Here is a 23,009-nt window from a genome sequence, read left to right as displayed (position 1 = left end):
CAAAGATGATTGAAGAATGTCTGGAAAATAAGACAGACTTGTTTTCTGGTTGCATTACAGTAGGGTGTGGCAGTAGAGGAGAACAACACTTGGGCTGGTTATTTTCTGTAATGTGCAGTGACGATAGTCTTTTCCAGACTTTTCTTAGCATCATGTTAGTGATTAACATTATTTATTCTCTGGTCTAAGTGGCATTTCATGTATGCAGTTAGTTTTGTTAATGTGTGATAAATCACTTTTATTTAGATTTATCTGCATTGGAAAACGTTAGTCTACAAAAGTACCTTAAACATCTAACGAAAATAAATGTTAAAATTAAACTATTAGAAAACCTGTCTAAAACCTATTATGCTTATCGAAAGTTCGATTAATAGCAATGATTTTTTATGTGATTGCAAATGCAAGGAAATATTTCTTAATGACACAGCTATGTGCATACTACACCGATACCTTTTTTGAAACCTTCTCAGGTGCTTACTGCTAGCTTGGGGGAAATAGAATGCCACCGTCATTTAATAGAAGATCTATAGCTGTGTCACTCCAGTTAGAATTGATAGATTCACCTACAGGCTTATATTGGGTGCACCTGGGTGCTACCTGACTGGAAAAGACAGATGATGCTATATCAGGAATGGCAGCCCTAAATGTAAACATGGCCGCCAAGCTTTGAAGGAGATCAGCGTTTTCCTAAGCTGCTATTTAAAAAATACTTCTGAAAATAATATTATTCACAGAAAGAGGTTTGCCATACTTGTTTCAGTGGTTGACTGGGTTCTATCATAGACAGACAAAAAATGTCCCCCAAGAGATTAGAACAGTTGGAGGTCTGAGAATTAAATAGTCCCCTAGGAGATATTAAGGTTTTACATACCAGTTGTCATTGATCTCAGCATGTAAAATATCATTACTAGAAACACAAATGTCACATGTTACTTCAACATTGAGCAATGGTATAAACATCTTGGATAAATTAAGTGCTGTGATTGGCTGAACAAGATCACGTGACTGTGCGGTAATAATTGTTTTACCGCACGGCTATGACATCATAGACCAACTTACTTACCTGATCTATTAATATTACTATGCCTTAATACTAACTAATATCTAAACAGTGTTTCTGTAGGTAAAAATGTTAACATATAACTGAAACAGCATTTAAATCACTCAACATGTTTTTTTTCATATCTGTCACTAAGCATTGCAGAAAAATTGACAAATATACTGTGGTATTTATTATTTTTTTAAACTCTGAGGCAAGCGGTAGCAGTAACACTATTCAAAAGGCACCTGACAAATCACCATGCACGTCTCACTAAGCATGTAATATACTGTATATGCAGCAGCGGCACCTACTTATTGAACTAAATATCGCCTTATAAAACTGACTAGCGAAGCCCGAGTAGGATCATCTCCTACAAAATGAAAAACCAAAGAAAAAAAAAAAAAACACTCTGAAGCCCCTCCCTCCAGTGCCATTGCAGTGCAGTGTTTGGCTGTTCATGAATCCTCCCTCAGATGTGGGAAATCAGTCTGCTTTCAATTCAGAAATGTCATTTAATCTCGAAAATGTTACTATAAATGGCAATGTTCAATGTAATATGTTACAATCAAACAGTCTTCAGGGACTATTTTTTCCTCAGTGGAAGGATACATAATATATTTCTTATTTCTTAAATTCATGGACCTTTAAAATAGAGGGATGCTGAAACCAACAGCCGCGAAAAGCAAACGCAGAAATCCAAATGTTTATATTTAGAAAGCCAAAACAAACAGCTGTTCTGTCTTGGGGATCACGAAGTAAATAACAAACAATTTACAGTAAACAGCTAACCAAATAAAAGCAAACATCTATACAGAGAAGCACCTAGCGCTGTACCTACTAATTCATACTGTCACCCATCACCCCCCTCACATAAACAAATACAGAGACCCTAGTCTAAGCCAGTCAGTCCATATTTATTTCAGCCAGAAGGCCTCTCTAAAGACTTGTGTTGGTTTTTGGCCAACTGTTCAAGTGGCATTATGAACAGTTCCCCAAATACCTTGGCGAACACTAAAATACTTCCTCCTGCTTGACACTAGCTGTACTGCAGAGAGTGAAGGTGAAAAAAGCCCAGTACTTTGGGAGCTGGGCTGGCAAGAGGTTTGGGAAAGAATTTCACCTGCCTGACATATATTTATAAGCACCGACTGAGGTCATAAGCCAAGGCTCATTTCTTTATAGTTCCCCCATTAAGTAGTGGGAGGTACTTTTATAACCAAATAAATAAAATATGTATGTGTTTTTATTGACCACGAAAACAGACCCAATGGGCGAGGGACCCAATGTTTAATTAGTAAAACTGCAATTAGGGGAAAAAATGACTTTGGCACTACAACACAGTTAACCTGGCTTTCCAGAATAATAAGTCAAGGTGATGTGGGCAAAGACTGTGATGTGCTGGTTCAAGGCTGCAGACAAAAAAAAAAAAAATACTTCTCTATTCTAAGTTATTAAAACTGCATTTATGCATATTATGCACTCAATAGGCAAGTATTAGTATTTTGTTTAATGTGTTTATCAAACACTGTGTTCATCAAACAAGGACTCAGAGTCTTACGTTTTCTATGCAAAAGTGTGCTAATGTTGCGCTACTGCGTCAGCCTCACAACCTAGGTCAATCCCTGGACTGAGATCCTGTAACACTGTATTTAAGTGAATATACCAATACAAAACAGCTTTCAGGGACAAAATAATTCCTACTTAATCCACTGTCAAATTGTACGGCATGAACTACTAGATTTCTATAGTGCGAAAAACAAAACATCTTATTGTTGCTACCTGTTGAGGTTATAAGTATAACAGATTACAGGTTCTACATGCTAACATGCCACAAGGCTTGCCTGTGAACAGCTATGCAATGGCAGTTAAAGCTGCCTGTGGGTTGTCTATATCCTGCTGTCTGTGCAGATTCCCTCCCCACCTGAGTGGGATCCATCTTCTCTGCTGATCTGCATTCACTGCGGGGCGTCACACTGCGCGAGATGCTGCCAGGAGAGTGCAGAACTGCCTGTGATCTCCTACCTGTATAAACTGTACAACAGCGCTCACTCGGGTATGGAAAGAGGAGGAAAAAATATAAAAATGTATGAGAATAGCAACAACTCAAGTGTTAGCGGTTGGGGAGCTTGAAGGAAACTAACCTGTCTGACTTTTGTCTGGAGTTATGGCATGGAATATACTTAAAAGTATAAATGTGTTCCAGAGTTTGAACCTAGACCACACTTTGCACAATCTAAAGGAACCACAAGAGAGTAGTAAACAGGAATTGGGAGATTTGGCCACTGTTTCTATAGCCGTAATGGTCAGCAGAGTGATTTGCATTATACTGTGTATTAAGTAAGAATGCTTTATCTCTATGATTTGGATATCTTGAACTGAACTCGGAAAATCCTACATTATAAAAAGAAGCTTGTAGCTCATTTACAAATAGTTTAACTGTTGTTACCAGTTTATTTATCCAACGTAAAAAAACATACAAGATTAATGCAAAACTTCTCTGCATGAATTTAACAAAATATTGAACTACGGTACATTTCTCTACTAAGATTCACACAAGCAGCTAGCATCTAAAGCAGAATATTTTAAAGCCCTTTGTTTACCTTGATTAACACATTACAATACTGAGACATGTCTGGTAAACAGGATAGATAACCATGGCTAAAAACCCACAGTCCACAGGTTTATATTTAAATTACTTTAGTCGATGACATATAAGAAGAAAAAAATTGCTCATCACAAAACACTACCAGGCTCTGACTTTATTTAGGTTACAAGTAAAAAATAATATAAAAAACAACAATATTATATTCTGCATCATAGTCCTCATCTTGTGGCTGTCTTTACTTGTACACACACACACACACACACACATATATATATATATATATATATATATATATATAGTATTTTTTGTTTTGTTTTGTAGAAAGACAACACTGCTTTAAAGTAGGTGAATTTGTCAGCAGGAAGCCAAGAAATGAGTTTGGGCTCTGTAGGACACAGTCACTGACACAATCATATTACATTATCATTGACTCTGTGGTGCCACCTTCCAACAAAGCAACTCGCTGGTCTTAAAAGATAATTGCCTTATGATGCCTTAATACCCCTCAAATTAACATACGTATCTTAGAGCAGATTAACCAGTCAAAGATATGAAATGCCGTTTGGGATATTTATTTTTGTCATTCAGGTTCGTGAAAGCACAACATTTTTGGTTTCACAAAAATTTATACCCAGCTTATATAAAACAAAACTACTCTAATGAATATCCAACTAAAACAAATATTTATGCCTTCTTAACTATCCTTTTTGGAAACTAGAAAGCAGTTTTCCTTTTCAAAAAACTTACAAAATATCAGGAATCTAAGAATATAACAAATAATAGAACTATTAATAATAAAAAATAATAATTAATAATAATAATAATAATAATATAATAATAATAATAATAATAATAATAATAATAATAATCTATGTGAGCCAATTCAAACCAGGCTGGCAGAAGCATCCCATCTTCTGGAGCTCAGTGCAATTTCCAAAAAGCCTAATTAAACTGGCATTGCCATTCTGCCCTGACACATTAAATACACAGAGGCCGTGCATTTTATTATCATGCTTTTTTAAAACTGTAGTTACTTAAAAAATAAATAATTAAAGTGAATCACTATTTTTAAATTATAAATCTTTAAAGAGTCTTAGCATAGTTTATGATGCAATGAACAGTAATTGTCAAGATTTTTTTCTGAGGCATTAAAAAAGATGTTACAAATCAAGTCAAAACTCCTTAGGGCTTTTAGAATTATAAGCAGCTTAACAATGTAGAAGCTGACATCAATTTTTTTTTTTTCACTAACTCCCTGGGAGCTATTGTCTGCATTAGTGAAGATATTTAGCTAAACATGGCACCCCACTCCTGCTACACCAACCATGGAACTGCCTACACTCTTTTTAACCTATCACGACCTTAAGTTTGAGGCTAGTGGAAAATATCAGGATTTGCATATCAAACGCCATGAGCAGCTGAAACCTGTTAAAAGCCAAAATGTGCAACGGGAAAATCAAAGGTCTCACCTACTGGGACAAACTGGTTTACAAAACCTGAGGCATCCAGCAACATCTGCTCATAGCTGGAGGTATCAAACTTGGTTCCAGAACTGCAGTACTCCTAATGGCAATAGAGACTCATTTATTTGTATTAAGATCTACAGCAAAGGAACAATTTTAGTACTCCGAAGTACACACAGGAATGCATGTAAAATCACGAGCAATACCTGCAGGCTGAGAGAATCTTGTCCCTTGCTAAAATCAATGATAACAGAGATTCATTTAGTTTGATTAAAGTGTTTACAGATAACTTTGCATATGTTATTTCACTGATGATCCATTCTGCTTTTGTAATGGCCTGTCTTGTACAGTACAGGCCAGCCAATCTTGCTTCACTGTCTCTTTGTTTTATTTTTGTTTTTCTTGTCTGCTGTCCAGGAGCCTTTTATAAGTAGCTGTGTTTAATAGAACACATTTAGAAACATGTTTTAGTTATTTTATAAGACTGATGAAATACAACCTTTTTCAAGTTTATTTATTGATTTTAATGTCATTGGCATTACTGTGCAGGGTTTTCTTTCAAATATACTTTCTACAGATTTAGCTTGTAACACTGGCTTTATTTACATGTCAATTCTTACCTTTCTGGCACAATATACTGGTAGTACCTTTTGGGCAATTTGGGTTTACATGTAGTTTTCTTTTAGGGAGAGAAATTCTACTTCAAAATTCAAGTGAACTAATTAGTATTAAAATATGTGAGGGTAAATTTAACAGTGATACACGCTGGCCTTGCGCAACTATTGAAGTGTTGCTTTCTTAAACTGGGTTTACAGAAATACCCATTAAATACCAACATTCCATAAGAGAGTGTTATGCACGATCTATGCATCATTTGCTAAACATTTGTTGGACTGCATGCATATATATATATATATATATATATATATATATATATATATATATATATATATATATATATATATATATATATAATCCCAGTAATATCCAGTAATATCCAATCAAAATGTTTAATAGAGTATATTTTCAAAACACAGGTAGTAAATCTACAATAGGCTACCCGAATCGCCCACATTTCCCATTGCGAAATGTTTTTTTTTTTTAAGGCTTTCGTTCTTGTGAAACAAATCTTGCACCTGAAACAGCCTTTAGTTATACAGTAGTATAAACTGAATTTTGAATAGAACTTTGTTTTTAATCAATTTGCCATGTTTTTGGCATGAGAAGCCGATTTACCCTTTTTAGCCATACCATGATTTGGTTGTGCAATTACTATATAGTAGCACGAGGAATGTGCGTAACGTGTGTGCTACATCACACTCTCACCACAATGGAGAGAGAATTTGCAGTTTCTAAACAGCATGCAAACGAAGCCACTATATTTTGATAACTAAATTCATTATTTTGATTTATTAAATAATTCACACTGATTTTTTGTAATTGCTTCGAAGTTTTGAAAATGAAATTTGAGTAATTCATATTTTAAATACAGGTGGACCTTTAGATTTAAATATCCTTCCGAATGTATAAACTCTGGGTTCATACACTCTATGAAACAGCCTTAACACCTTACAACAGAATATCTTCCTCAAGCAGATTTAACCGGGAGCCATTTAGATATCATTGCATGGTGAGGCTGCAGCTTTTCCCTGGGGATATGGGGTGTGCAAGGTGATGAATTGCACTCTGTACTCTCATTCTGGAACAGGTAACAGAAGACTTTAAATATATGTTTAAACATTAGATACAGGAGAGAGACTAGCACTTTGCAGATTGATTAAAAACCCTTCAGCTCCACCTCTAGTCTGATTATCCCGGCTTTTGCCACAATTATGGTCTGTACAGAAGTAGCTAAAGCCAGTGGTTCTTAAGGTCTTATTACAAAAAGCGACTCACTTAAAGTACAGCTTTCTCAATACACATCTTTATTTTCAATAATAGAAAGAGTTTGTGGCCCAGTAGACAGCAACACCGCAAGCAGAAAGTCACTGTATTGAATCATCCTGGGCAACAATCCCATGAAACACTAGTGCGTGGCCCTGGGCTGTTTGTTGGAGGCACCAGTCCTTGAATGCCATGAAAATTGTGTGCATGGTCGAAGCCTACATTTTCAAAAACATAAATATGTCAATTGGTGTCATGCTACAAGGTAATTAGTCTCAAGTGAAAATATTTTTAATTTGGTGTGAACAAAAATGTAGTCCTCTAAATCAATATTTCTGGAAAAAAAAGGTATTTATTTCTTTGCAGATGCCCTTATCCAGAGTGGCTTACAATTGTTACAAAACATCACAATATATATGAGAAAAACAAAAGGAAAGCATTTGGGTGCCAAGATAAAAAAAAAAAAAAAAAAAAATCTTCCATTATCTATTTGTTTTGTATATAGATACTGGGGGCAGTTTATGCAGCACAGTGGTAGGCAAATATAGCCATGGGTGGTTCAAGAGGTGGTGCCCCACCCAAACAAAAGAATTGTCAGTAAAACTCTCAATAGAAATAAATGCAAACACTAACATCTTACAAAAATTCAACAGTCTTTTATTTTGTACATCCCATTTTGTGAACTTGACTGCTGAATACTTATTTCCTAAGCTGTATTTTCTTTGATGCTTCTATTAACCAACCCTCCAAAAATGTTCTGTGCCCTTTCCCTGATACTACACCAGAACAATAATGAGTCCCCATGTACACAAATAAATCTCAATGTCAGTCCCGCTCATTAAATTCCTCAACTTAAAGAGGAAATTAACATTGGAAACCACTCCTGCCCAACTCTGCCACATACGAGTATGAAATATCTCCTCTACAAAAAGCACAAAAAGGACAAAACCACAAATGTGGAACTTCAATTAATTTAAAGCCCCAATCAGCAAAGAATAAATCCTTTGCAGATCTAATTACCAGAGCTCTCCAAAGACCCGGGCAGGCCAGCCAATCTTCCTCATGTTTGAACAGCTTGATGAACTGAGGGACTGATGGATATCAAGTCATTTTGTTTAATTTATAAATGGATTTTCCCCTAATACTTAAATTATCATCAGTGCAACACAATGAAATTGGGAACATTCTGAAAGCAAAGTCTATAAGAGGCCTGGAAGGAATTCCAATGAGGAATGTCACCTCTTTTCATTTCCTTTATACAATTTTTTTTCTCTAATTAAATTCACAGGGCAGCGAGACTATGTAACAGTATTAGTCTTTTCTTTCCCCCATTTTATCCCTAATTTTTTTTTTAATCTATTGCACATTACTGAACAGGCTGTTCAACCATATCATCATAACCAACCAGGGAATCAGACAGCCTCCCAATCTGCAGACGCCTACAGCTGCACATATCACTGGTCGCCTCCTTCACACACAAAAGCAATGGCTTTAATGACAACAGGCAGAAAGCACTCCAGAAAAAAAACCCAGTGCAATCAGAAATATATGTTGTAACTGCAGAACCTGGCCAAACATCTTTATCTAAACGGTTTACACATCAACATATATAATATACTGTACAGAAGGGAAGAGAGCAAATCAGATTGGAATCTGATTTGATGAGGTAAGGCACTACTACAGCTTTTGTTTTCTTAATTTGATTATGCTGCAGGAATAAAAAGTGCCTCCCTTCTTTTTATGCTAAAATGCTTGTTTTTTTATGCAGCTGTCAGCTTTATTTAATGACTTTTCCCACATTTCCTCAGAAATAATATATATATAAATACATAAATATACTTAGAGGAAAACAAACTCACATAGTAACTCCAATATGTATTGCTAGCAAAACTAGTACAATGCATATTGACTATACAATGACCGAAGCATGTTTCCAGTAAAATGCCTCTCATTTTGTAAACATTTAATAACTATGAGTACAATTTGTGGATTTATTGAGACGGGTATTGTTGCAGAACAAAGGCTCCCAGAGCCTAGCTCTTGCAGGGTATCTCACACAGGGCAGTGCTGCAAGTGCAACTTGTAATAGACGTCACCATTATATTCTACAGCCAGATCACATGATAAGGGCGATGAATTTAGGTACAAGGACAATAACAATAACCTAACCCTAAATCTAAGGTTTGTGGGGTATTGGCCTTGGATCACCGATTAATTCTCACAGGGTAATCACTATGTTCAGGGTTCGCCCCCTCCCATAACCTGTTTAAGGTCACCTGGCAGCTGAGTTGAGGGTGAATGAAGCATAAGGTAAATTACGAGTTGCGCACGCAGCACTACCCTGTGTGAGATGCCTTGCGAGAGACACGCTGTGGGAGCCTTCGTTCTGCAGCACTGCCCTGTGTGAGCTGCCCTGCGACAGTTACACTGTGGGAGCCTTCGTTCTGCAGCACTGCCCTGTGTGAGATGCCCTGCGAGAGATACGCTGTGGGAGCCTTCGTTCTGCAGCACTGCCCTGTGTGAGCTGCCCTGCGAGAGTTACACTGTGGGAGCACTGATTAACCTTAGAATGACAGCACAAGAAAGAGTCAATGGTTATTCTGCAACTTCTTAACAGAAATCTCTCCTATACAGCTGAACAGAGGCAGTTATTCACAGCAAAGGGTAACTTGTGTTACGTACAAACTAGGAAAACAATATTTTAGAGCACTGGTGGGCCACCTGAGCTAACCGCAGGGCCTTAAAATAACCTTGAGAGAAAAAGACCACCTCATGACACAGCTTGGTATTTAGAAATCAGATTATCTTAATAAATTAGCTGTTTTTTTAATTAAATTACAGCAATGCCAGTCTTATCAGGCCTGGTTCTGCAGAGTGTTTAACCCTTAAAGGATCACTGCCCTTTGCAACACCAGGTTCTTACTCCATGAATGAGCATCAATGGATTAAAAGAAAGAGCGTTCAAATGTATCCCAATACTGTGTACATTACAGGTCTAAAATAAGAGGAAATGCATTTACATGCTCTTAATCATAGATCTGTACTGGGTCCTAATAGTGTCTGCTAATGTAGACACTGAAAATGATTTGTTAAATATCTTGAGATGACAAAACTTAACTGCAGGTGATTACGGATGGCTTTCTTTGGTGCTATCAGTGGAGTCAAGTGTGTAAAAAATGACAGGGTTCATCATTTCATGTCACATTAGAAGATACTTCTGGAGGCTGCTTACCTGCTTTATTCCAGCTTAAAAAAATATATTCTTACAGAATACTGCAGCACACAATCCTTCCGGTTTGTATAATTTAAGATTCAACTAAAGGGTTAAGTCAAAAATATAGACTACATACAGCTGTCTTCTCAGCAAATTCAATAAAAACTTTCTTAAAAAAAAATGAAAGAAAAATAAAAGGAGAGAGCTGTCTCTGAATCTTTAAACACTAGCGGGGCTGTTTACACTCTCCCCACACCAGCAACTATCTAGAGCTCAATCATTTTGGCAAAAGTCCTGCCAGCCAACCTCTTCCTAGTGATTGCAATTCCCACCTGGCTCGGGGGTCTCGGACTGCGAAGATGAAGATGCTGAGCTGGTGCCATCCTCGGCTGTGCCCTGCGAGAGGAGGCCTCGTCCCGGGGGAAGCTTCATGCCCAGCTGCTCTGCCATTTCCACATGGTCTCCTGGGTGAACGTAGTCAAACACACTGCTGCCTGTCAGCTCCACCTACGGGGCACAAATTCAATGCTTAACATTAGCATTCAGCCTCTCCTAATTACAGTACGTAATAGACGGTTGTAACAAGCTTTAATGGGTTTCTTTATTTAAAGGTACAGAATCCCCTGTTGGATGCCGTAATGTGGAACAAATAAGAAAATATGTTTCTACTATCTTAACACAGAGACTGGTACCAACTATGTAAAGAACCTGAACATACATGCCATTCAGCTATAACACTCTTACTATGTAGAATCCATAGAATCGATAGGTTCATGCTCATTCACGCTTTGATTAATTTTAAGGCAAAATTTTACATTGTGCCTTACAAATGAGCTAATACAAGCGTCTGACCAATAGCTGACATCTGAAATGAGCACGTCTAACTTTTAAATGATTTATCTTATTGGAATAAATGTTAAATTGGAATTGGAAATACATGCTAAAAGCAGTCTGGTTAGGTTTACATGTAACCACATTCCCGTGCTTTCAGCTCTTGAATATTCAATTACATTACCAAAATTCTCATTCTATTGTATTGTTTGGGCTGAAATCCTTGATGATCAGGTTTTGTCTTTGGGGACAGAAGGATTACATGGAAATAATCCTTTTAAATGTGTGATCCCTCTAAGCAATTGAGTCCCACATAAATTACCACTAGGAGCGGAAACAATAACTAAGAATTTTTAAAACGCTAATAAAGAAAGTACAGCCCTGATCCGGCTCCATTTAACATTTCCTAATTTACACTAACTTGATCTCAGGAAGGATGCGGGTCAGTTTTAACAAATATTATACACTGAACTTTAATTCATCAATAAAAGTCTTGCTTAATTTAAATTCATGTCTACTTTGCTGTGAGAATTTATTTTGATGCTGAGGTACTGATTTAAAGGAAAATAATAATTGTGATTTTCAAAAGGATTTATTTATTTGTTTTGGTTATAATCTGAACAGCTGCATTCAAACAGTTTTAAATCCCATCGTCATTTCACTTAATGAAAAATTGAAATATGTCTCATTTATTTATACAAAGAGTACAACTTGTATAACATGAGACTGTAATTATTATGATGACATTTAACAAGTGATAAAAGCCTCCACAGTGATAAAAAAAAAAAAAAAAAAAAAGATAAGTTGAGTTCTCTTTTGTACCCCAGAGCACAGTTTTGGAAGTCAGTGAATCATTAAAAATACTTAATGTTTTTATTTTTTATAACAGATGTGTAATAACACACATGATAAGCTGAATATTGTACAATAAAAATTGATATTTTAAGGCTAATCTTATATCCAGACCTGAAAGAAGGCTTTCATTGCACAAATGCAAAGACAAACTTGCCCGTGGGTTATTAACTGAACTCAATCAATTGCCCTACAAGTACTACAATAGTACAACTACAACCCGGTAAAACACCCCAGATAAAATGAAATCGAGGGATAGCCAATAAACACCGGAAAACACAGGAAAAACTGTGGAAATGGTTAATCAATTTACGCTGACTTTACCCTTTTCCCATTAAAAAATAAAACCTACTTCAAAAATAATAATAAATATATTTCCCAGTGCTGCTGGGCAAAATCCCACCTTCCTGACTTGCATCTATCATTGATTTATTCTGAATACTTTAAACCCGCCCAACTACTGAGTGACAGCGCATTCCTACATTCCTATTGGAGACTCCGCTTGTGAGATTTAAAAGAAGATTACAATCAGGATGGAGGTTTGTTAGCAGTATTTAAAGCTGTATTACAGTTAAGATACGGAGGATTTAAAACAGAATAATGGCGAAATGTACAAAAACCCCACAAGAATGTGCCTGTGACCATAGGGATTTTGTTGTGCAAGTGTGCAAGTACTGTCGAGTTACTACTTAACATATTTTGACAGGAAAAAACAAACAACGCTCAAGCATTTTGGAAAGTAACTGAAAACACTAATTTCATACAGTATATCAAAAACGAAAGCCCTGAAAAAAACGATTTACATAAAACTCGAAAATAACTAAAAATAAGCACCAAAAAATACAATTAATAAAACCCGAAGAACAGAAGCTCTACTTATAATTAGAAAAAATGAGCTAGGCAGCTAAGTGCCCTTACACTTTTTGTGGACAAGAAAATATAATGTCCTTAGCGCTAATCTTGGACTACTTTACCTCAAATAACACTAGGTACTCCAAGATTAGTGCTAATTAATCTGTTTCACAAATGTTAAATATTGGGATTGGTCTGTTCTTTGGGGTGGCTTGTCATGAAAGCGCTATATACAACTAAATTGATTGATTTAGATTTACATTTACTTTCATCTTTGTTCTTCAGTTTAGTACACTACAGTATAACAGCACTTTTTTGATGTCCAGTACTTTCTTTCAATTACAGTAATTTTAGTGTATTTTAATGTAAAACCTTTTTAATGTAAAATGTTTAATTGCTACAATAAAGCATGGGGAAGACAGAGGTATGTATATATACAGTACACACCATCTGTGGGATCAGTCAGTGCTATGGAACAAATGCTGCTTGGAAACAAAGGGAACGTGAGTTCTACCTAGGAACTTTGGAACCTCTTAGAATTATCATGACCATAACCACAGATCATTTCCCACAGTTGTGGGTTATACTTCATGAAAACCTGCTATGCTGTAATCTTTGCACAAAGTTTAGAGCTTTTGCAGCATATTCAAAATGGAGAAGGCTCATGAACTAGGGATGCAGGTTGAATGTGGATGCACAGACCTGGCACTAGAGCATGGTACTAAATATAAAATAGGAAAAAATCTCTTTTTTTCCCCAAAAATGTGAATGTGTTACATTAGTGTCTTTAACCTCAAGAGCAACATCGAATGAAGGATTACTTGAAAGGGAAAAGCGGCGATTCAAATTTATAATTGGATTACGTTCAAATAATAAACAAGTACCTCAGTGAATTTGCCATTTTTGTGAATACATTACACAAAGTGGTTTAAAATCTTTTTCAAAATGGAGATGAAACACTAAAGCTATCTTCTTTCACAGTCTGTACTTGCAAGCCTATTGCTTACATTACAATTCATGAACACGGTAGATGACTATTTTAACAGTATTAAAATGAGCTGACTTTTCTACACAAGTATCTTGACAATACATCTCCCCCCCTTAAGCTCTGAAATGCTGAAATGTAGACAAAGAGCAGAGAAAAAAAAAATATGGATTGTAATATTCATTGTATAGAAGCGGTTGTTGTAAGTGGCAATTTTGGACAAGAGACACAAGGATTATTTTCTGTGATTGCATAAAGGACACTTGGATTTCTTCAGAGGATTTTGCATTGGAAATGAAATTCATCACCCTGAACAGGGCAGGGTTAGAGCCCTCAGCAACATGCTTATTTTGTAGAAGGTCACTCAATAATAACTTCCTCTGCCCTCCAAGCTTATTAAGACTGACTGGCATATATTAATGAAAACACCTGATTCTCCAACCATAAAAGCCAGGCCGAGACTCCACTTTAATATTAAGAAAGGAACCCTTAATTAGCAGGGTTTCAAAAATGTCAGTTTCCTCTATTAGCTGTTCTGGTCCATCAAAGCCATAATCCCTACTGTCAAATGTCATCACATGATGGGCAGTTTGCAGACTCTCTTTTTTCTCTTCCCTAATAGATCGGACTGTCTACAGTCTTGTGATTTCACTATCACATTGTAGCCTCTTTATCAACTAAAATTGATTTTTTACTATGCTGCTGTTGAGTAACCTGGGGGGGGGGGGGGGGTGTGTGGTTTAATCAAAGTGTTACGTTTAATGCTTTCAAAGGCAACAGACCCAAATTAAAGCTTAACCAACTCATTAATGTTAATATGCACATTAAAGAAATCATATTTTTTTTAAGTTTTTTTTTTATAGGAAGAAAGTCGAAACCAGTATTTCTTTTTTCTTTTTCTTTTCTTCTTTTTTTTAAATTATTTTTAGCTTCCTCAGGGCTCAAACCCAAGATTTTTAAAGCACTTTAACATGTTGTTGGTTGGGGACTCACATGATTTACAAGATTGGAACATTTAATTACTGAAGTCACAACAGCATAGTCTGCAACCGTGGTTAATCGTACTTCAGAAACCAATGGCACGGCATGGAGAAAGGATTGGAAAAAAAAGACCCTCTAACCTCTTTTTAGGTAATTTCTGCTGTCTTTTCAGTGAAGTGGGGGCCTGCTCTCTACCTGTCTGACCTTCATGATTGTGAGTCCGTGGCCATGTCTCTGACCCCCTGAACTGAATTCAGAACTAAATCACTCACATAAAAAAAGAGAAACAGAATTAATGCAAATCATATTAATTCCAACATTTCCCCTGTGTGCGGGGTATAAACTACAGCCTAATTAAATATTTTTTAACGATGTGAGTAATTTTTGCCAAGGGGCGGATTCCGTGAAAAATTTAATATGAGATCACAAAAGCTGTTCCCAGCGTAGATTCAGTAAATTAATGACTATCTGCCTTATGATAAAAGCATGCTGCCAAGAATGGAAATTAAGTCTGCAAAAGCTTCCTCCATTTGTCTAATAACCAAATGCATTCAGCCCACAAAACTAAAAGCATTTGGAAAGTTTCCATTGTATCTGTTGCACGTGTGATGTTGCTGTGCTGGTAATGGATGACATTGACAACACACTACTGGGACAGGATATCATATGTTATCAATGTACATACTGCTCTAATACTGAGCTTCAACTAGTTGCTAAGTTTTTATAACTGTAAGCTAGTTTTTTTTTTTTAATAGATGGTAGTAAAACCCTGTACTGTTCCAAGCTTCTGCAGCACTATATCACAACAGGACTATTGACTGCAGAACCTTCTCAAGTCCACTCAAGTGTTACAGAGCTCAGATTATTGTAACCTTTTACTTGGTAGTGAGAGCAGGACAACATTTAGCTAAGGACCAGTCAGCCTCACATCCTGGTCCCTTAGCGCAGTGTTATGCCAGTGTTATAAAGTGCTGTAATCTATCTTAAAACACATAAGATTTACAGCTATTGAAAAATTAATAGTATAGTACATGCTGATTTACAGTACCTGTGCATTTGAAATTATATATATATTTTTTAAACTACCATCCATAAGGATATTGTCTAATTTTCTCTTCTGGTTGAAGACAGAAAATGTTCTTCCCTCTCTTTGTTCCCCATCACAAACCGAAACGGTCATCTCTGCTCTCCACACATTATTTCAACTACATACATATATTTCTAATAATGTATTCTGTTCCTAACATGCAAATGTAAAGTTTCTATTTAAAGAAAAAAAGAAAAAAAAAATCAAGTAGTGTACTTGAGAACAACTGCTGCATATTAATGTTCATGCACTGCTGTTGATGCGTCAAAGGAAAACTTAATAAAGGTTTGTTAAAATCAGCCTTGACAGAAGCAATCAAATGCATGAGTTTTAAATGTTGGGTATTCCTAGCCTATTTGCATTAAACAACACTTTAACAAAATGAGAACACTTCACGAGAAATATACTCAGAGCAAAGAAGAAAAACTTTGAAGGACAAAAAGGTTAAAAATCCTCCCTGTGCTTTTTTTCTCTCTCTCTTGCCTGATTTTATTGAGCTTGCAAAGCCCCCTTATATCATCTTAATCCACTGTGGCAAAGTAGCTGAATATGTGATTGTCTCAGAAAATTCTGTACTACCAATCAGCTTTCTGACACCACTTCTCAACCTTCAGAACCAGTGACAGCAAAGACCAAAAGCCAACTCACAAAGGAGCAGGAAAATGGCAAACTTGCTGCTTACCCACTGAACAAAGATACTCCTTTACAAGTCTGAGTAACTTCAAATATTTTATCAATCACACAAGCTTCAGAATTTATTTTGGGAGTGGGAGGGGATATCCACAATTAAAAAATATCAAATTTCTACAAGCAAGTTTAAAAGGTGGACTGGCTCCCAGATAAAAGATTATAGCATTGGACACAACACAATCACCAGCAAGACTGACATTCATACTCACTATATACAGATCTATGCATGAAGGCTTTTAGAAAGTTTTTTTTTTTTTTTTTTTTTCACATTGATATTAATGTGATAAGATATACTTCATATATCCATATATAAATACGAAATACACAGTACATATAGTTCTGTGTGAATCTGTAATAGTGTGTTATTAATCGTGAATACCGCAATCAGCCAGAAATTATTGTCTAGCTAGGATCTCGATCCAATTAAAAACTTAAAAACAAATTAAAACACTATCAATTGTGCTCATAGGGCTCATATTCTCATGATATGACTATGCACATGGAAGCCAGAAAAGAAAAAAAAAACAGCAGGGTCGAGCCTTTGTAGTTCTTGCACTGCTGATGAGACCCACCTCCTCTCCAGCCGGTGCTACAGTATCAGATCAAATGGCTAACTCTGCAGGATACTAACCACAAGGCTATTTGGCTATTAAATGTATTACTTGCTCTTTTCAGAAGTCTTTGCTTCAGATCAACTGGTATCTTAAAATGGTAATCAGATCAGAAGAAAAATCTGTAGAAGCAATAACTCCCTCCTCTTTGGTCACAAATGACTGGTTTTCCATATTGGGGGGGGGGGGGGGGGGAGCATTAAGGGCTATGCTGTCGGTACAACCTTGGTAATTTTGTATTGCTCCCTAGTATTACTACTGTGATTTCTCATTCTTTCACGTAGCCCCTGAAAGAAATCGGCTACAAACAATCTCAAATTGCAAAAGTAACGATTTGCCCTGTAAGAAAGATTAATACATGTCGCTGCCATTGCTCTCCTTGGTCTGGCCCACAGACTGCATTCTTCTCTGCTTACTGAAATCACTTATCTATTGGCACCTTGGTGAATCTGAATAACGCTCACTGTCAGAACACGTGTCTTTAAACTAATCAATAAATTCTCGTTTTCTCTTAACACTTTAATATTAATCTGGGGGGGGGGGGGGGGGGGGGGGGGATGGTAAATGTGGCATTACTGTGGTTCTGGGCCTCTCTTGTCCAGGCTGGTGGTTTCTATAGATGAACAGGCGGTTTGTGAGATAGGACGCAGCAGGAGATCAGAGATGATCTGTTAATGAAACTTCAGTGCTGTCCTGTGTTTTGATGAGTTCCCATGGTGATCAAATAGAATTAGAAATAGGCTATTGTAGCTGTGGTCAATTTTCTCACTTTTGACATGATACAACCAGACATGACACAATCATACACTATAAAGCTCTGGTTCTTCCCTGCTGCTGGGAATCAATGAATTATTTAACACAAAATCTGAAAAAAGAAAGTCAAAACAAATAAGAAATGTATTCATGATTTTTAAAAAAAATGTTATGCTATCATTAGTTGTCAGAATTAACTGCTTCTATTGAATGTGTTGCACTGTTGATCATCTTGTCTGTCGTGCAGCAAATGGAATATGAACAGCCAAACACGATAAATCTATACTTTACTGTACTGTCCTTCTGTACTGCCTTTCCTTGCATCTGAAGAGCTCCAATTGAACTGAATACATGTGAATCTTGAACAAAATACATAAATAATGCCCATAAGTGCTTTTTTTTTCTCAAGAAGAGATGGACTACAGAACCATAATTTGGACTTTACATCTGTTGAAATATTATTAGACAGTGGGGCAGTATACTCAATAGTGTTTAATAGCCTCTCTGGTCTTGCCCTTTTCAAAATAGTCCACCATTTACAGTTTAAAAAAAAAAAAAATTATGCTCAGCGTTGTATTACAAGGTTGGTAAGGTACGATTGGAGAGTTAAATGCCTGCGTTCTGCATTGCATGTTGCTGTGATGCAAGAATGAGAGAGCTTCAATAATGGCAGTGGTCTCTCAGGTCTCTCTGATGTGAGGCTCAGGAGTGAAGACGAAAATATTAAAGATGTGAATTAAACACACCCACTGTGATTCTAATAATAAGGAGGACAAGGCTTATTAGGAAATTGTGCTTTCATTTTTTTCTCCTAATCTTCTCATGAAAATGACCACAAGAATGAATTAGCCCATGTATTTTTAAAACATGTTGTGCAACACCTGAGGAACCAATGAAATCAATGGAATGATGTAGGTTCAGGCAGACACTGGATTTTCACCATCACTCACACGTCTGCCACTAGTGTTGCACAATAATGCACTACAACAAATATGACATATTCCCACCACAGCCAACTATCAATAAAATACCTTAGTTTTCATACAAAGCTGTAATAAGCTAGCATGCAAAGTCTGCTATAATATTTTGCCTTTTTTTTTTTTAAACAGCCTTATATGACCATTTTCTTTTACATTGCAATTGAAACTTTGCAGTATTATGCATAAACTATCTACTGCTGCTAATCACGTTACAGCTTTAAAATGCCAATCTTAACTTTTTTCTGTTCAAATTAAAAATAGATTGGCATGCTATAGGCTCAGTGATTTGCTTGAAAGTAATGATTATGCTTGAGGTATGCTTTTACATGTCTCTGAATATTAGGATTACTGTACAACAGACAGACAAGAAGCAAATTAAAATGACTGTTACGTAACTAAGTACTGATTTTCAATGATTGCTAAAGGGTACAATCCCCATGCCCTGAATTTTTTTAAAAGCACCACCAACCATTTGATCTAACAAACTGATTGCCCAGTCTTCTACACTAGTTAGAACTGCTCACTTATGGTGCACCAAGGTGCCAGGTTCCAGTGGTACAAATTAGTGTCCATGCAGGTTGTCAGAATTCTTTGGACTATTACAATTAAAACTCTCAACCACAAGTGGCACTGTGTAAAATTTAAAAAATGCAAGCGCTATAATTTTGAAAATTCCTACTGAGGAATAATGGACTGGAGAAGACTACAACGAGTTAATGTTGTGACTTCTTGCAACCTATACTAAATGTCACTAGAAAGCACAGGAGACCAGTGATGGCATTTCTAATGAGCAGTGTTCCAAGGCTTTGTTAATTGTTAGTATTACCCAACCAACTGCGCACACACACACACACACACACACACACACACACACACACACACACACACACACACACACACACACAAAACCCTTAATATTCAGCAGTGTCAGGCCATAGCATTACTGTGAAAATAGTTCTGCAGTCATGGCTGTCAAATGAAATACTAGCAATCTATACATCTACTTTATCCATTACCAGTGCAAAGAATTGCTTTAAAATACATTTTCTAGTTTTGAAATGTGCCTTCCTTTTTTCCTTCTTTGTTCAAACACAGGCATGTATTGAAGGAAAATGTCACAGCAGGCCATCTGTAGAACATCTTTTTTCCTTTTTCATTTATTTATTTATTTTCCCTCTTTTTGATACCAAAACAAATTCATTTTAAAATGCGTTTGAAGTGCTTATTGCCGAGAATGTTATTAGATATCACTTTCATCCTGAGATTGAGGAATGACACAGCAACTCACAGCAATACCAGTTTCCCGTTTTATTTTAAAATGTTTATTATAAATGCTGTTCAAAGTTTTAGTTTCACTGTTGACATCAAAATAAATATAAAGGTGACAGTATCCTCAAAAAAAAAAAATGCAGAGGGACAGAGGGACCTACCTTTCTGGACTGATAAGGAACAGTTTAGCCCCTTTCACACTGGCATGCTCTACCCAGGTCAGGACCCGGTGTCGTGTGGGTTGGCTACGCGATTTCACACTACTTTTGATAAAGGCTGACCTGGGTGACTGACGCAAGTAAACAATATGCAGTATGCAGTTTGTTACTGATGCTTCCATCCAAGCTTCCATGGATTGAACCGTCAGCCCAAATGTCGATGTTTCTTCATCCTTGCTACAATCTAGATTAATGGTGTGATTCAAGCAAAAAAAATATGGCTAAACAGAATAAACAAAAACGCTCTTTGCGGAAGCTAAACCTTCAGCAGGCGTGGCTGTTTGTTATTTCGTTGGCCGTAATGCATTTTTGTCTTGCTCAACCAAGGTCAAAGTACATCAACCCAAATCTGGAGGTGGGTCGCTGGGACTTGGGTGTATGTGCCAGTGTGAAAGGGGCTTTGATTAAACCATGGAGTCTGAGGCATGGTAACAAAAAATGCAGAAAAGCCTGTATGCCACTGAAGAGGGATAAAGAATTATTAAAATGATGTTGTCACTGCTAGAATGATGCTGCTATCTCACGCCAGGCTACATTTAAAATAGGCTGCTTGACACCACAGCTTTTAAAAGATCTAGGTTTATAATACAAATCATTTCAAAAGAGTCCAGATTTCATGCATTTTCATGATTTTCATTTAATTCTGCTAACTCTGTTGTAGACTCTAACACTAATCTGTGCACAACATCTGTCAGGTAGGGTGTAAACTGAAATAAGGGCTTCCATTTTAAAAGGGTCCTTCCCTGTTCAGCTTTGCGTAATTGAGTTCTAAACATACTTGATTTCTAAACATACTTCTACACCCAGCTGGCAAGGGAAACTAGTTCCCAGTCAAGAATTATCTATGTAGGTTGGTTTTACAGATATTTATTAGCACTAATGTTACAATTGGGTAGCCCAAGATTACTGCTAAACTGGGTTTGTGAAACCAGCTGTGTGTGTTTACATAATCTTCATCTGAGGTAATTTGTTCACCTACCTTAAGTAGTTGGTGACAGTATAATTGTGGTGTGATACATTTAGAAAGTATAATGTATATGCTAAATGTATTGTATTATTCTTTAGTATACCTTGAAATTCTATGTTGGAATCTTTTAAACAAGGAATGCTGTGAACTCAATAACCCATTAATCAATAAATGTAATTAGCCAGAACAGCACTGAGATAAGTGATATAATAATCTATTTGGTTACACTCCAGGAGCTGGCATAGAGGAACCCTGCTGATTTTTAACACTTATTAACAAACGTTGCATACAGAATTCTGTTAGTGAAGATTTATGTTATGTATGAAATGGCTGATCAGATTTTTTATTTTATTATTTTTTTATAGGGTGTCTGGATAGTTAGACAGACACCACGGATAGATTCTTAGTTCATTAAAGATTACCCATGCCTGCTAATTGTGTGCTGAGTTTTTTAGCTGCATAGATATTCTTTCAGTGTCTGCGATTTATTTTTCGAAACCTTTTCCAAAGCTAAATAAGGAAACTTGATAAAAATAACTAATGGAAGCAATTCTCCCAGTAATAAGAACACACATTTAGTGAACAAACATTATAGGGAATGCTAGGCCCCTGCTAATTTTAAACGCAAGCAATGATTTAAATTATATACTCCAGACAGGTCAATAAAATGACTAGTCTAGGAAAAAATCCTGAGGCTTCCGAATGACCCATACATTTTTATTCAATAGATCTGACATCACAAGGCTCTGTAGATTTTTTTTGTTTACCTCAAAAAGAGAATAATCCCTTCTAGAAACTGTATACAAAGATGCATGAAAGCATAATGCGAGTGGTGTTCTTAACACGCTATACTGCTCCTAATAATATTTGTGGGATTTGCCAAAAGTTAGACACAGATAGCGTCTGTGGGTTTCTGTGGTTATGACAGGGTTGTTCATGGTGTTTGTTTGTTACAGAAATGGGTCAGCATAGCTCCAGTATGCTTTCACAGCCCTGGACAAATAAACCTGCAGGCAGAACATAATATAACCCAGGCCTGTGCTTTCAGAGAAATGTAAAAGCTGTTCTCTCATGTTTTCCATGATATAAGATTACAAACATGACATCATGCACTTAGATTGATTTAATAATCTGCACATGTTTTGATCATTCACACTTGGGATAACTACATTCAGGGCTAGTCTGCAAGTCACTGTAACCAGAACCAAAAAACTTAAACCATGGAAGATACAAATTCCATTAAGCAATTCCACTGCTATGGATAAACAAACCTGACTGGCCTCCTCACTGTGTACCCATCCAGTTTCTAACCATTTAAAATGGATCAAACCCAGGTCTATCACCTCCAAAATAAAGCACACTGCTGAGCTTAAAGAGCAGCTCTGCTAAGTCAGGTAGCACTGTATGGAATGCTGGTCTGCTAAAGTGCACTGCTGTAGGGCATCCACTGCAAAGGCTTCTTCTCGTTTCACCCGTGACAGATTCAAACTATCTCTCTTTTGACAAGGCCATGTGGCTCCCATTCCAAGCCGAGATCCTAATGAAAAGATTTGGGCAGATGTATGGGAAGAAAACAACACGTACAACTTTATTTGTGTCAGTAGGAGATAAACACCAAAAGAGTTGTCTGCTAATGGGCACGGTGCCAGGGCCACTCCGTGTGAAGCTGCCTGTGAATTCTAAAGCCAGGTTTTTAGAAGCAACAGATCAATGCGTCTCTAAAGA

At 36.6% G+C, this 23,009-nt stretch overlaps 1 protein-coding gene across 4 annotated transcripts in view; it reads right to left on the bottom strand.

Annotated features, from left to right (window-relative positions):
* The window catches only part of LOC121329793 (neuronal PAS domain-containing protein 3-like), a 232,055-nt gene that overhangs the window by 36,798 nt on the left and 172,248 nt on the right, over window positions 1-23,009 (bottom strand). For all 4 annotated transcript variants that reach the window (XM_041275604.1, XM_041275605.1, XM_041275607.1 and 1 more), the window contains one exon: window positions 10,541-10,715. In XM_041275604.1, the coding sequence (XP_041131538.1) occupies window positions 10,541-10,715 (175 nt within the window). The remainder of the gene's footprint in view (window positions 1-10,540; window positions 10,716-23,009) is intronic.

Source organism: Polyodon spathula, chromosome 17 (genome assembly GCF_017654505.1).
Source record: "Polyodon spathula isolate WHYD16114869_AA chromosome 17, ASM1765450v1, whole genome shotgun sequence".
Classification (NCBI taxonomy): Eukaryota; Metazoa; Chordata; class Actinopteri; order Acipenseriformes; family Polyodontidae; genus Polyodon; species Polyodon spathula.
Note: the sequence above shows the minus strand (reverse complement) of the source record. Positions and strands in the feature narration are given on the sequence as shown.